The sequence below is a fragment of the Hypanus sabinus genome, chromosome 7 (assembly GCF_030144855.1).
Source record: "Hypanus sabinus isolate sHypSab1 chromosome 7, sHypSab1.hap1, whole genome shotgun sequence".
NCBI classification, from domain to species: domain Eukaryota; kingdom Metazoa; phylum Chordata; class Chondrichthyes; order Myliobatiformes; family Dasyatidae; genus Hypanus; species Hypanus sabinus.
Genome location: NC_082712.1, coordinates 162,965,677 through 162,982,365, shown reverse-complemented (window position 1 = coordinate 162,982,365; position 16,689 = coordinate 162,965,677). Strand labels below are relative to the sequence as shown.

General features: G+C 41.5%; 1 protein-coding gene across 1 annotated transcript in view; it reads left to right on the top strand.

Annotated features, from left to right (window-relative positions):
• The window catches only part of LOC132397564 (protein kinase C-binding protein NELL1-like), a 943,441-nt gene that overhangs the window by 166,522 nt on the left and 760,230 nt on the right, over positions 1–16,689 (top strand). Inside the window, exon 7 of the mRNA XM_059976383.1 lies at positions 16,133–16,215. Coding sequence (XP_059832366.1) covers positions 16,133–16,215 — 83 coding nt within the window. The remainder of the gene's footprint in view (positions 1–16,132; positions 16,216–16,689) is intronic.

Genomic DNA, 16,689 nt, shown 5'->3' with positions numbered 1-16,689 from the left:
ACTTGCCGCAATCTCCAATGTCCATTCGTTCTGGGATTCAGCATTCAACAAACATTGAAATGGATGGTAATACAGAACTCTTTGCTCACCTTTCCTCAGATTTCTATTAGAACAGAGACTGCAGGAATGCAAACAATTTGGTGGATTTTAGCGTAGCATCCTGGGGACATTCAAATTCTTAAGGTACTGTATTAATTGCCAATGGGTCTTTGAGTCTTTCAGGAAGCCCATCTAGGGGACCCATTCTTCTCTGCAGATGTAAGATCCCTATTACAAGAGAGATGGATGAATGCTTGAGATAATGCATTGATTTTAAATGAGTAAGCCTGAATTACCACACCATCAGGTTCAGGAATGGCTGCTTTCCTGTAGCTGTTAGATATCTGACCAACCCTAATCCTAGCTCAGCAACAGAACATTACAGACAACCTCTTGCACTACCATGGGTTAATCGTTTCTTTTACACTAATGTTTTGTGGTCTTATCTTTTTGTTCATTGTCTTGTATAATGTGTTTTGTGCATTGGCTGATTCTAACTCCTTGTGGTGCAAGCAAGATTTTATTGTACCTGTACCTCACTGTTCTTGTGCATATGACAATAAATTTGACTTGTAAAGCATAAAGAATATGCAAGGAATAGGAAACAAGTAAACAGAATCCACCTTTTCTCATCTCACATGTAACTTGTGGAATTGCACGAAGTCAAACAGGAACATGGGGCTCCCCAAGTGACAGAAGTAACTGTTTAATATCCAAGCAGACTCTTGACAATATTTCAACAGCATAAGGCAAAGACTTCACTCACATCAGCTCTGAACTGGTGGAGAACTGAAATGATGAACAGAACTTCCACATTTTTGGACTCACTTTTAAGTAATATGTTTTCGGTATTATTTTTATATTATTTACAGTCTGTCTTTTGCACATTGTCTATTTTTCCATTTTTGTGTTTTTCCATTGATTCTATTACATTTCTTTGATTTCCTGTGAATGCCTGCAAGAAAATGAATCTCAAGGTAGTATAGCAGTTTACGGTTAATTGGGCCATTGATTAATTTGTGCACTGCTTATTTGGGACAACAGTTAAAAAGAGTGAAATTTAAGAAATAGCTGGGTTTTATTTGGGACAATATGCTGCTTAATTTTGGGAAGTAGACTATTGCATAACATTTCCTAACCAGTGTCAGTCACGTGCACGTGATCTTGCCATTTGGCACTACACTGTGCTTAGAGCAAACAGTTTTTAAATAGCGCCAGTTATCTGTGTTTGTGTTCAAGAAGCAGTGATTTTTTTTTAAAAAAAGTGATTTTTGTCACTGATAGTTGGTGAGAAATAAGCACCAAGACAATTCAGTATAGTTTTACCCACTGCGGTTTCAAGCATTCAGACTTGGAAATGCCAGAAGTGAAAATGAAACAATCACTACTTCAACAAGTTAGGAACTACAAAGAATTTCAAGGTATTGGCAATCATCTTAAATGTTAAGAGACACCAGACACTCAGCTCTTACCTGTAGCTCCAAGTAGCTCTTTCCATGCAACAGCGGTCACACCCCAGTATGCTGGTTTGGCAAATGGGATAAACGAGTTGAGGGTAGCTGGCAGGTCTCATACCCTGGTAAGATGGGGACATGCCTGTCCTAGCATGTAAAGCCAGCTCTGGCAGACTGGGTGGATGAGATCTACAGTGAGGTTAAATAGCCAGGAACGCGGTTCTGCAATGGTATGTGGAGAACAAAGGACCTGACAAGGCACAGAAGAAGTCACGGTCATAAACTGCAAACAGGAAAGACCCCAGTTGTGATGTCTGCTCGTCCTACTGAATCCAGACTTCTGAGAGACTGGAAATGCCCCAGTGCAATGGCTTTTCCACTTTAAAAACTCTCCAGCACAGGTTTCCTGTCATCATCGGATACGATGGACAATGACTAGTAGTATTGATAGTGTTCTTATTTCTTCTGTATTTCAATAAATACATAATTTTTTACTCACTCAAATGATAGTTTGTCTTTTTTTTATACCTTTCTAACCAATTCATTAAATCATTGGCTAATTGGGCCAAAATGTATTGGTCTTGATGTGTCCTAATTAACTAGAATCCACTGTATATGGTGACATACAGTGCCTTGTAAATGTTTTTGGCTCCCAACCCTTTGTTCTCAACCCTTTGTTGACTACAGTCCTGGGTAGGTCTGTAGTCTAGTGTAGTTTTTTTTTTCCTTTTTTTTTCTCTGTACTGTTTTTTGGTGTGGTTCAGTCTAGTTTTTGAACTGTCATGTAACACCATGGTCCTGAAAAACGTCTCATTTTTACTATGTACTGTATGTAGCAGCTATGGTCGAATTGACAATAAAAGTGACTTGACTTGACATAAAAGAGTATTACAACCAGGGATTTTGATCAATGAAACTGAGAATTTTTATTTGTGAATTGCATGCTCCTTTTTCACAGCAGAACCATAAAAAAAGGGACAATTGTAAAACATGAAAATCTACAATTCAAAAACTGAAATGGTTATTATTCAAAAGTATTCATTGCTCTTTGCTCACAACTTAGTTAAACCACCTCTCACAGCTATCACGGCCTGTAGTCTTTTTGAATTAGTCCCTGTTGGCTTTGACAATGTGATGGAGCAAGATTTTTTTCATTCCTCCTTGCAAAATTGCTCAAGTTGTGCAGGGTTAGTTGTGGAACCCTGATGGACAGCAATTTTGAGGTCTTGCCAGAGATATTCAATCAGGATAAGGTCAGGATTCTGACGGGGCCACTCAAGGGCATTAATTTTCTTCATTTGAAGTCACTCCATGATTGCTCTGGCAGTGTGCTTTTGGTTATTGTCCTGCTGAAAGACAAACTTCTTCCCCAGTTTAAGCTTTCTGGCGGAGACTGACAAGTTTTTATCCAGGATCTCTCTGCGTTTAGCAGCATTCATCCTCTCATCAATCCTGACCAGATTTCCAGTCTCTGCTGCCGAAAGGCATCCCCATAGCATGATTCTACTTCCATCATACTTTAAAATGGGGGTGGTGGTACCTGGTCACACATACCATTTAGTGTTTGTATGTTCTAATGACACTTTGCAAAGTCTTTATGGGCAAGGAGATGGTTTGTATTATTCAGGGCTTCCACCTTGCCACTTTTCCATAAATACCCTTTTTGTGCAAAGTCTTTGAGATTGTGAAGCCATGAACTTCATCTCCAGTTGCAGTCGCTGACTTCTGCAGCTCACTCAGAGTGAATGTTGGTATCACAGTAGCCTATCTTACGAGTGCCATACTTCTCTTTCAACTAAGTTTAGAGAGGCGGACTGACCTATGCAGTGTGGCTGTGATTACCATAGAACATTACAGCACAGAAACAAGCCTTATGGCCCTTCTTGGCTGTGCCGAACCATTTTTCTGCCTAGTCCCACTGACCTGCACCTGGCCCATATCCCTCCATACACCTCATCCATGTACCTGTCCAAGTTTTTCTTAAATGTTAAAAGTGAGCCTGCATTTACCACTTCATCCTGCAGCTCATTCCACACTCCCACCACTCTGTGTGAAGAAGCCCCCCCCCAATGTTCCCTTTAAACTTTTCCCCCTTCACCCTTAACCCATGTCCTCTTTTATTTTTTTCCCAGCCTCAGCCTCAGCCACAGCCTCAGTGGAAAAAGCCTGCTTGCATTCATTGTATCTATACCCATCATAATTTTATATACCTCTATCAAGTCTCCCCTCATTCTTCTATGGTCCAGGGAATAAAGCCCTAACCTATTCAACCTTTCTCTGTAACGCTGTTTCTCAAGACCCGGCAACATCCTTGTAAACCTTCTCTGAAATCTTTCAACCTTATTAGTATCCTTCCTGTAATTAGGTGACCAAAACTGCAAACAATACTCCAAATTCGGCCTCACCAATGCCTTATACAACTTCACCATAACATTCCAACTCTTATACTCAATACTTTGATTTATAAAGACCAATGTACCAAAAGCTCTCTTTACTACCCTATCTCCCTGTGACACCACTTTCAGGGAATTTTGTATCTGTATTCCTAAATTACGTATTTTTTCCCACTGTTTCATGATGGACTGCACTGAGCTCTGAGGTACGTTCAGTGCCTTTGAGATGGTCTTATACCCTTCTCCAGATTCGTGCCTCTCTATTCCCTGACTCATCTTGAATGCTCTTTTGTCTTCATTTTGGTTTGGCCTGTTGAAAACTTAACATACTGTTGGACTTTACAGAGAGAGGGGATATTTATTCAGGGGTGATCCTCCAATTTTCTACATCAACAAATTGGGTGAGGTAAGATAATAATATTGCTCCTGAGGAAAATTAGCATAGTAATTACAAAGGGTATGAATACTTCTTCATCCTCACAATTTTGGTTTTTAATTTTTAGTAAGCTGTAGACAGATTTGGAATTTTTCTTTTGGTTTCGGCATGATGCACAATGTTTAGTAGATTAGCTCAAAAAATCCTACTTGATTATATTTTAAATTTAAAGGGGACAGTAAAATCGGAAGACAGTTATGGGGGCTAAATACTTTTTCAAGGTACTGTATACGCACTTTGAAATTTTGATGCAGTCCTTGAATAAGCAAAGAACCAGCTGAACATTGGCTTTGCTTTATTTGCTACTAAACAGACTTACGCCTGTTACGCTGCTGGTGTTTAGGGGCAGTAATGAAGCTCCTCTATCTCTGTCGGTCTTCGGCCATCTTCTCTATTGTGCCCCAGGTGTGGTTCAGGGTTCTTAATCGCACAAGATGCAGGAGGATTCTTCATTGCTGTTTCCATAACAATTGTTTCTGACTAGTCAAGGTTGTTCACCCTGGAGGACTGGTGGACCACTCTTAGTCTGGCCTTTACCCTTTGCCCTGTTTGGCATTGGTGACCCTATCAAGAGCCAAAGCACAAGAGCATAATTCCAGCCAACATACCTCTCCGGGTCAATGAGGCACACTAGCTTCCAAACCCTACAATAAGATTGTGGTCCTCTTGGAGGGCAGCTAAACTGAAGCAGGTGCAAAACTACTGCTGAGTGAGAATAATTCCTTCATAACTTCCTTTTATGCTTGTCAAAATTCAACCCTGTTGGCTTGCCTCCTAGAACCTTCCAATGCTGTATTACAGTCGCACAGCATCTATAGAATAATTTGCCTTTCCATAATGGTTTTTAACCAATTCTGTCAGTTTGGCTGTCACTTGAGATGTTAAGAAGTGGTGCAGTGAACTTTCCTCAAACACCCAGCGAAGGAAGTCTTATCATAGCTATTGATGAAAACATCTGAGCCATGAAAATGATTTGCTTTGCACTTGAATACAAACATGGTCAACATTTTCAATTTAAATGTTAATGTTCTATCAATTTTGGTGCCTTTCTTTGAAGATTGGAACTCATATTCATATGTGAGATATCAGTGCAGATGTCATTTTATCAAATAAAAAATGAATCTTTTTTGTTTTTGGAGAATTCTTAGAAATAAACATGAAAATTATCCATGAGACTCTACATAAATTTCAATGAAATTGTCAGTTTTGACATAATTCAATATAATTATTTATTTACTATAGTTCTGCTTCTGGTTGCAAACATTGATTTGTGGAGGAAGATGTGTTAACAGATGGTGTTTGTTTCTGACGAGGTTGACTGTAGGCTGTGCAGTGCTGAGACACTCGTGGTAATGTTAAGAGGGAAGTTCCAGGATTTTGACCCAGCAAATTTAAAATATGTGCAAGTCAGCAAAGTATATAATTTAATTTTCCAGGTGGCAGAAGGTATGACACTGAAAGGAGGTCATTGCTATACTAATTATAATTCATGATGTTTACAAACACTTTGGCCTCGTCTTTTCCATTCTTGCTCTCTTAACATTGAGTTGTGCAATCACTTGAGTATGATGTTCTTCCAAGGGATGATGTTATTCCATTAATGGAGAACACCTTTGCATGACTTTGCTTAATGCGGGGAGGCTGGTGCATGGGCACAGGCCTTGACTGGTCAGAATCTGGTGGCATGGAATGCAAGACAACTGGGGATCCTTCATCGCTGCAGCCTTCCTCTGCCTTTCACTGCCACGTGATGTGTCATCATCTTCCACCAGTGAGGTCTTGGTTGGATCTTTCTATGTCTGCAAACCCCCCCCCCCCCCCCCCACTAACCTGACCACTATGAATAACTCTACCTGGAGCTAAGCTCCAGACAGCGTCATTCCTGGGATATCTCAGGGACTCACAAACCTCCCTCCTGTGACAAAATGATGATCCTCAGAGAAATGACGTCTGAGTATTTTGAAATTCTTGGAGCCTTTTCTTCCTGTTTTGTAATTGCTCATTCAGGGTTGTAAAGGGGTGGTGAGGGATTTGTCAGCCTATTGCAATACTACATACCCTGGTGCTAGAGATGACCATGACCCTTCAACTTCTGTTAACTTAATTGCATCACCGCTGGTTATTCCCATCTGTAAAACTTTCTCTTCTTACCACCTCTGGGATTCTCTGTAGTGTAGCGTGTGGCCAAGTGGTTAAAGCATCAGTCTAGTGACCTGAAGCTTGCTCGTTCGAGCCTCAGCTGAGGCAGTGTGTTGTGTCCTCGAGCAAGGCACTTAACCACATATTGCTCTGTGACTACACGTGTGCCAAGCTGTATGGGTCCTAATGCCCTTGGACAACATGGGTGGCATGGAGAGGGGAGACTTGCAGCATGGGCAGATGCCAGTCTTCCATACAACCTTACCCAGGCCTCAGTCATCATCGAAAATCGATGGACAGCCGAAGAAGAAGGGATTCTCTGTGTTAGACTGATGACCAATGAAAATCAAATAAATTTGGAGTGTTTAATTTAGTTAATTTGATGGTTGGAGAAGAATTTGATACTGTGATGGCAAATGAAAGAAGGCTGCCTTATTTGGAGGGTGCAGTATTAATTCTCAGCATCAGCCATTTTTAAAGTAATGAGTGATTCTTGCATTGACACATAAATGGCTCTAATATACTTAACAGGTCTGTAGCTGTCAAATCTTGAGTACCTTTTCTTGTTAATGAGCTATTTCTTGACACCACATTTCCCATTAACAATGGGGTTTTCCCCAAACCTGAAAACTGCTCACAGGAGATAGAAAGAGTTGACATATTTCAGTGCAGAAACACCTTGTTAATACACGTGCAAAAACGTTGTGAGATGCAAAATTATGTCCTCTGCTGCATATCTTGTTTTATGTCAGGAGTACAAATGCAAACATGAATTTTTAAACAGGGGAATCAAAATTAAGATTTAATGATTCTCAATTTTAAATATTAATAATTGCTAAGATATACAGGAAGGGAAGTTCATTGTCCATCTCCTTCCAGTGAGTTGATTTCTTTACCTTGTGATATTGCCAGTTTAAAATGGTGTTTGTTTTGAAATGGAGACATGTGGATAGACTTCTTTCTTCCAATACTTTGTTCTTATTCAGCTTTGCAGCAATAACAAATCAGAAGCAAGTTCATTGGAAATAGTGAGATTCATTTAAGCTCATTCATCATCAAAGCACTGACTTGCATAATCTTTTCTCATCTGAATTAATCCAGCAGTTGGTGTTCGCAATGTCTGTTATATCTCCTTCTGAGGGCACGGACACTGGGTTTTGGGGACAGCCCGCACATACAAATGATTGTTTGGGAGATTGGTGGGATGCTTGGAGATAGATTTGCCAGCTGCCGTGAAAACAAGTTATTTCCATGCACCTCCTTTTCCCAGCTCTCCACCTCTTTCCCTTTCTGTGATCACCGAGGCTGGGCTGATCCTGAGTAGAGCAAGGAGCACTGTATAGACAGTCGTTCACTCACTGACAGTGAGTCCAGCTGCAGGCTGCTCTTCCTCCATCTGCTCACTCTCCCAAACACAGTTTTTCTCCATTTCGGATTTAGGAGCAGTTTGGGTTATGAACAGTGGATGGGAATGGAGCCTTATTGCGATCCGTTGACCACTTGTCCATTAGTGTGGAGAAAAGCAATGACTCTCTAGCTTAAGTACCACCTAGATGAGAATTTGAGTTGGCAAGACTCAGATTTTGAGCCACGTGTCTTGTTTTTTTTTCCCTTTACCTTGCACTGTTTAACATCATTTTATTTCTTTGTACTAGATAGATAGACATACTTTATTGATACCGAAGGAAATTGGGTTTCGTTACAGCCGCACCAACCAAGAATAGTTTAGAAATATAGCAATATAAAACCATAAATAATTAAATAATAAGTTAATCATGCCAAGTGAAAATAAGTCCAGGACCAGCCTATTGGCTCAGGGTGTCTGACACTCCGAGGGAGGAGTTGTAAAGTTTGATGGCCACAGGCAGGAATGACTTCCTATGACACTCAGTGTTGCATCTCGGTGGAATGAGTCTCTGGCTGAATGTACTCCTGCACCTAACCAGTACGTTATGGAGTGGATGGGAGTCATTGTCCAAAATGGCATGTAACTTAGACAGCATCCTCTTTTCAGACACCACCGTCAGTGAGTCCAGTTCCACCCCCACAACATCACTGGCCTGACGAATGAGTTTGTTGATCCTGTTGCTGTCTGCTACCCTCAGCCTGCTGCCCCAGTACACAACAGCAAACATGATAGCACTGGCCACCACAGCCTTGTAGAACATCCTCAGCATCATCCGGCAGATATTAAAGGACCTCAGTCTCCTCAGGAAGTAGAGACGGCTCTGACCCTTCTTGTAGACAGCCTCAGTGTTCTTTGACCAGTCCAGTTTATTGTCAATTCGTATCCCCAGGTATTTGTAATCCTCCACCATGTCCACACTGACCCCTTGGATGGAAACAGGGGTCACCGGTACCTTAGCCCTCCTCAGGTCCACCACCAGCTCCTTAGTCTTTTTCACATTAAGCTGCAGATGATTCTGCTCGGACCATGTGACAAAGTTTCCCACCGTAGCCCTGTACTCAGCCTCATCTCCCTTGCTGATGCATCCAACTATAGCAGAGTAATCAGAAAACTTCTGAAGGTGGCAAGACTCTGTGCAGTAGTTGAAGTCTGAGGTGTAGATGGTGAAGAGAAAGGAAGACAGGACAGTCCCCTGTGGAGCCCCAATGCTGCTGACCACTCTGTCTGACACACAGTGCTGCAAGTGCACGTACTGTGGTCTGCCGGTCAGGTAATCAATAATCCATGACACCAGGGAAGCACCCACCTGCATCACTGTCAGCTTCTCGCCCAGCGGAGCAGGGTGGATGGTGTTGAATGCACTGGAAAACATGACCCTCACAGTGCTCGCCGGCTTGTCCAGGTGGGCGTAAACACGGTTCAGCATGTAGACGATGGTATCCTCAACCCCTAGTCGGGGCTGATTGGTGAACTGGAGGGGGTCTAAGTGTGGCCTGAACATAGGCTGGAGCTGCTCTAGAACAAGTCTCTCCAGGGTCTTCATGATGTGGGAGGTCAATGCCACCAGTCTGTAGTCATTGGAGCCACTGGGGCACGGCGCCTTCAGTACAGGAACAAGGCAGGACGTCTTCCACAGCACAAGAACCCTCTGGAGACTCAGGCCCAGGTTAAAGACATGGTGAAGTACTCCACATAGCTGGGGGGCACAGGCTTTGAGCACCCTGGGGCTGACACCATTCGGGCCTGCAGCCTTGCTTGGGTGGAGATGTTTCAGCTGTCTTCTCACTTGTTCAGCTGTGAAGCCCACCATGGTGGTTTCAGGTGTGGGAGGGGTGTAGTCATGAGAGCAGGGTGGGGGGGCTGTGAGGAGGGGTAGGAGGGGAGAGTGGGTTAAGTGTTGCTGTCACAAAACAACTTATTTCACATCATACAAGTCTATGATAGTAAACCTGATTCTGAAGTGTTGGAGAACAGAATTCGCATAAATGGTTAGCATGGTGGGCCAAGCTCCTGTTCCTATAATATACCACATCTGAACTTCTTTATATAATTTCACCTTGCGTTGAAATGGAAGCAATGAGGTGCTCTAGTTGACAGATCTACAAGCCCAGCCTGATAAAGAACTACACCTTCTCTATGGGAATTATGACAGGACAGTGGATGGGGTTGGGGCTAATGGGCTAATGACCCCTTTTGTCTTGATCACCGGGGGACCTGTTTTTAGATTGAAGTGCTCAATAATTGTTGCGAGGAAACAGGTTCACAGGTTAGGTCAATGAGACAGAAGACACTGATTGCAAATAAGCATATTAATCATTTATTTACAGACAACTAGTAAAACGCTTGACCGAACATGTAAGCCACCCAAAGTTAAACAAATTCCGATATTAAACATTCAGTAGCACTTCAAACTCAACAAGTACCTCATTAAGTTTCCCCAAGTTACAGAACTACAAAACTAAACATTCAACAACCAGATACTTGGCTAAGATTGTGCATGGACCCTCCTATATTTGCAGCATACTTTCCTAATGGTTCTGCAACACTGGTCACGACCCAGTGTGAAGATGTGTGTCCAGAGATGAACAGAAGCCCCTGTGGCACCAGAAACTGGACTCTGCTGCCGTGGCACACAAGACAACCAATGGGAAAGAGCTGCTGCATCCTTTGAATGGGCCAATCGATGACTGGCACAGCAGCAGCTACTTTCAGCCAACAAGTAAACACATGCTTCACGTTACAATAGTGATGTGAAGATGGGGTGTACTGGCCCCTGGCCTTCGGGATATTTTGGCGATCTTCAGAATCTCGGTGTATGCCAAAGAATGTTTTGAAACTCCAGAGAAAGGTTCATGCTACTTTTGAATTCTTGTTCAGATTAGGAAAGGTGTGGTTATTAGTTCTGTTATGAATGTGGAAATGAACAGTAAAAGTAGGCTATTGGTCCTCTAATTACACCGTGGCATTTAAGAAGTTCATGGTTGGTGTAATTTCTGTATTCCCATTTCAAGTCAAATCAAGTTGTCGTTCATTGTCGTTTCGACCATAAAATGCTGGTACGGTACAGGTGTCCCCCGTTTTTTGAAAGTTCGCTTTACGACAACTCGCTGTTATGAAAGACCTACATTCACTAACCAAAGAGGATTTTCGCTTTTACGAAAAAGAGACGCTCACTTTATATGTGTGTTTACCCCGAGAAAGACTACAATGACCATGAAACCTTGTGTTTGCAGTTGTTTGTGCATGCGTGTACGTGCGTATGCATGGATGTACTTATGTGTGTACCTGCCGATTTTTCATTTTTCCAAATCGACTTTGACTCGCTGTCTTCCCGATTTTGATAAGTGAAACTGCACCGTACATACAATATTTCTACTTTATATAGGGTGTATATTTATCATGTCATTCCTGCTTTTACTATATGTTAGTGTTATTTTAGGTTTTATGTGTTATTTAGTATGATTTGGTAGGTTATTTTTTGGGTCTGGGAATGCTCAAAGATTTTTCCCGTATAAATTAATGGTAATTGCTTCTTCGCTTTACGACATTTCAGTTTACAAACGGTTTCATAGGAACGCTCTACCTTTAGATTGTGGGGGAAACCTGTATACAGTAAAAAGGAAACAATGTTCCTCCAGGACCATGGTGCTAAATGAAACAACACAAAACTACACTAGATTATGTGAGACAACTCAAGGCTACACTAGATTATGTAAAACAACACAAAAACTACCCTAGACTACTGACCTACACTGGACTACATAAAGTGCACAGAATAGTGCAGGGCAGCACAATAATTAATAAGTAAGTAAATAAATAATAAACAAGACAATGGGCACATTAAATGAAAAATTTGAATATAATAATAAATGATGTAGATGTCATTCTAGACTCTGGGTATTGAGGAGTCTGATGGCTTGGGGGAAGAAACTGTTGCACAGTCTGGTTGTGAGAGCCGGAATGCTTTGGTACCTTTTGCCAGATGGCAGGAGGGAGAAAAGTTTGTATGAGGGGTGATGATCTTCTGCAGGGACTGTGCAATTTCCTGTCACTTTTCACTCACCAAGAATATTTTTTCTTTTACTTTGAGTATTCAATAACTCTGTTTCCATCACCATTTGAAGAAGAGTTCCAAAGATTTGCAGTTCTCTAAAGTAATAATAGACTTCATCTGTGAACCCAGGTTGTAGATTCTCCCATGAGGTAAACATATTTCCAATGTCCAAATTGTCAGCTTCAGGGTGGAGGGGCAACACCACATGTTCCATCTAGGGAACCAGATGATATGAACATTCATGTCTCCTTTCAGCAATTTATTTTTTCTCCCCCTTCCCTCTTCTTCTATTCCCTACTTTGTCCTCTTACCTCTTCATAGCTGCCTATCATCTCCCTCAATTTCCCTCGTTCTTTCCTGTTTCCCATGGTCCACGCTCCTTTCCTATCAAATTCTCTTTACATTTTCCACCCACCTGCCTTCATCTATCACCTTCTAGCTAGTCCTCTTTCCCCTCCCCTTAACTTTTTATTCTTTTGTCTTCCCCCTCTCTTTCCAGTCTTGAAGCAAGGTCTGGGCCCGAGATGTTGACTGTTCATTCATTTCCATAGATGCTACCTGACCTGCTGAGCTCTTACAGAATTTTGTGTGTGTTGCTCTGGATTTCCACATCTGCAAAATCTCTTGTGTTTATATATTGTACAGTATATGCTAGATGATAATCCTTTACACTTACTTAAATAGCTTTGAAGGCATTTGCATTTTTTTCTTAAATAAGACCAATATTCCATCAATGCTCTCACTAATTTAAGCACCGTCTGACTACTTTTCATTCACCATCCACAAAAAAAGGTGAGCTTTCCTACTTACTGGCTGTACCCACTTATAAGACTTTTGTGAACCCTGCGCCTTGGTCCCTCTACTCCACATCTTGTCTGTTCTTGTTTCAAGAGCTACACTCAGTGGCCGCTTTATTTGGTACACTTGTACACTCGTTACTGCAAATACCTAATCCGCTAATCATGTGGCAGCAATTCAATGCATAAAAGCATGCAGACATGGTCAAAAGGTTCAGTTTTTGTTCAGACGGAATGTCAGAGTGGCGGAAAGAAACGTGATCTAGGTGACATTGACTGTGGCATGATTGTTGGTGCTGGATGGGATGGTTTGAGTATTACCAGAACTGCTAATCTGCTGGGTTTTTCATGCACAACAGCCTCCAGAGTTTACAGAGAATGGTGGGGAAAAAATATCACGTAAGTGGCAGTTCTGTGGGTGAAATACCTTGATAATGAGAAAGGTCAGAGGAGAATGGCCAGACTGGTTCAAACTAACAGGACGGCGACAGTAACTCAATAACTAAGCATTACAAAAGTGGAGTGCAGAAGAGCATCTCTGAATGCACAACATGCCAAATTTAGAACATGCAATCATTGGCCACTTTATTAGGTACCTCCTGTACCCAATATTGTGATCACTGAGTGTATATTGTACTTAAATGCTCACAAAAGCTGATTTTTTTCTCTAATTATAGCATGCTATGCAGAACAACTACACATTAAAGTGAACTTAAAACATTCCATATTATTGAAGTATTTGCAGCAACAGTAACTGATCATTATAGGTGTTGATCATTTAACGAAAATGAGTCATTAGTCTTTACAACACACACAAACTGCTGGAGGAACTCAGCAGGCCAGACAGCATCTATGGAAAAAAGTACAGTCAACATCTCGGTCCAAAACATGAACTGTACTTTTTTCCATAGGTGCTGCCTGGCCTGCTGAGTTCCTCCAGCATTTTGTGTGTGTTGCTCAGATTTCCAGCATCTGCAGATTTTCTCTTGTTTGTCATTAGTCTTTGTCCTGTTTTGGAGAAGGAAAATGGGTTATGATCAGAAGCTAACAAGAGTGCAAAAACAGATGGTGAGCAGTTCCACAAATAAATAAAAATGAATGTCACATTTAGATGATGAGCCCTTAAAGGATTAGACTGGGGAATGATTAAATGGGAATGAGGAAAGGAACAGACTTTGTACAAATTTGTTATACAGTATGCAGTTTATCTTCATGATAGAATAAACTAAAAGCAGCCCAACAATCGTAGAAAAAGCTGGAGGGGGGTGAGGTGGGGGGTAGTACCTAAAACTGTCGCTGATGAGAAAAGAGGTGCTTGAAAAGATTGGAAGTTACAAGATCCCCTTATTCCTGGTCTTCCCACATTCCCTAGATTCTGGAAAGATCCTGGCAGATAGGGAAACTGCAAATTTAACTATCTTATTTAAGAAAAGAGGGAAGCAAAAAGCAGGAAATAGTGATCCAGTTGAACTAGTCATCAACATAAATCATTTTGAAGAAATGGTAAGTCATTATTGGATAAGCAGTGGCAGAACTTACATTAAAAACAATAATTACAGTCAAGCAGCATTACCATGGTATTCTAAGAGTGAAATCATGCTTGAAAAACTTAGAAGTTCATGGGAATTTAATGAGTTTACTGAATAAAGAAGAATCAGTAGATATGGTACATTTAATTTTCCAGAAGGCATTTACTCAGGTGATAGAGAAAAGAGAAAAGATGACTGCACAAGTTTTGGCTGTCTTGTCTCGGGGGAGGAAAGCTTGCATTGGATACAGTTCAGTTAAAATTCAGTAGGTTGATTTCTGAACTGATGTGTTAGTTGAATAAGGAAAAGTTGATGAGGGTGACTCTGGCTCATTTCAGTTTAGAGGGGTGGTAGGTAATCAAAGTGAAAACATATAACATTCTAAAGTAATTTGAAAGGTGGTTGCTGAGAAGCTGTGCTTCCATTTGGAGAGCAGGCACTTAAAACTTGGGGCATATTTTCATATTGAGCGGACACTGTATAAGTGCGTCATGGAGGGAATTCTTCTCTGAAGCTAGTGAATTTTTTTTTGGAATCCCTACGCTGAAAACTGCTGATACAGAATAAGTCAGATTGAGATTCCATTTATTGTCATTTAGAAACCACAAATGCAATGCAGTTAGAAAATGAGACAACGTTCTCCAGAATGATATCACAAAAAAGCACATGACAAAACAGACCACACAAGAAAAACCACATAACGTTGGTAATCCCCAACCCAGAGTCTGGAGAGGCTGCTGCATAACAGTGTCACACAACCATCTTAGCACGTTCCCCGGAAAGGAGCTCCAAAACCCATCAGACAAAACAAGACTACCCAGACACGCCAAGTCAAGAGACCAGCACTACCACCCAACAAACCAAAAACCTACACAAAACCACATAGTTATAGTTAACATTTAGTTGCAACAGTGCAGACAATACCATAATTGATAAAAGACTAACTGACAAAAAACACATAATTATAACATATAGTTCCAGCAGTGCAAAGCAATACCGTAATCTGATAAAGAGCAGACCATGGCACAGTAAAAAGTCTCAAAGTCCCGACAGCCCATCATCTCACGCAGACAGTAGAAGGAGGAAAAACTCTTCCTGCCATGATCCTCCAGCGCCGCAGCTTGCCGATACAGGCCCCTGGAAGCACCCGACCACAGCCAACTCTGAGTCCATCCGAAAACTTCGAGCATGTATTCAAGGGTGGGATAGATTTATTGTCTATGTGGAAGGTGAAAGGAACAGAGGAGAACAAAGCCAAGGGCGAGGTCAGATCAGATGTGATCTTACTGAAACTGCAGGACTGAGGGACCATATGGCCTCATCCTGCTTCTGTTCCTTCTGAGCCTATGTCCTTAGATCTGATAACCAAGGCTGTGTAAATTTAACCGCTTCAAAAAACCTAATTTTTTTATAGAAACTCTGTGTAGAGCTATAAACCTTTCAGAAATGTATCCTTTCAGTGGCATGAAAACAGAATACAGCTTGAGAATAAATCAACAACATTTAAATAAAATTCTGTTGAAAACTTGCACCAGGGGAGTGAATGGAGATGATGCAGGAATACAAATTCAAGGAATGTCTGCTTTCAAACAGGTTTGCTACAAATTCCATGGTGACAACTGGAGTCTTGTTTTGTCATTGCTGTGAAAATCATGCCCATCTAAATTGCAAGAGTGTAATGTTATATTGTGCATGCCAATGTTACTTATTGTTTTGGAGGCATTGCATAGCAGAATGTGGTTTCTTGCAGTTGCTATGGAAACCTAAGTAAAATGGATGCTTTGAAATAATGATTGGCATTAGTGTCATCAGTGTTCTACCTTATATAGTCTGTGCCTCAATTCTTACGTTTTTGTCCTTTCTTTACTCTTGCTATTTTGGAGCATGTCCGACATGCAGCGACTTCCTTAACCTGGTGCAAGGCATTATGGATCTGCAGGAACTGCTTGCGAAAATGACGACCAAAGTGAGTTTACCAGAATGCTGGTTTATGGTATTTTTAATTTTAAAACACCAGGCTTTGCTTTAATCTTTCAAATAGCCATTGGATAAATGGATTCACAGATGCATTCTCCAACTCCAAAACTCCTCTTCCTGGTGCCCCCCCCCCTCCTCCCTTTCACCCATGGTCACTGTACTTTCCTCATCAGATTCCTTCCTATTTAGCCCTTTATCTTTTCCATCTTTTGCCTCACAGCTTCTCACTTCATCCCCTCTCTCTCTGACATCTTACCTTCTCCCCTCACTTGGCTTCACCTATCACCTGCCAGATTGTACTCCTCCCCACTCCCTCCACCATTTTATTCTGGTTTCTTCCCCCTTCCTTTCCAGTCCTGATAAAGGGTCTGGTCTGAAATGTCGACTGTTTATTCCTCTCCAGAGATGCCTGACCTGCTGAGTTCCTCCAGCATTTTGCGTGTGTGTTACTCTGTATTCCCCA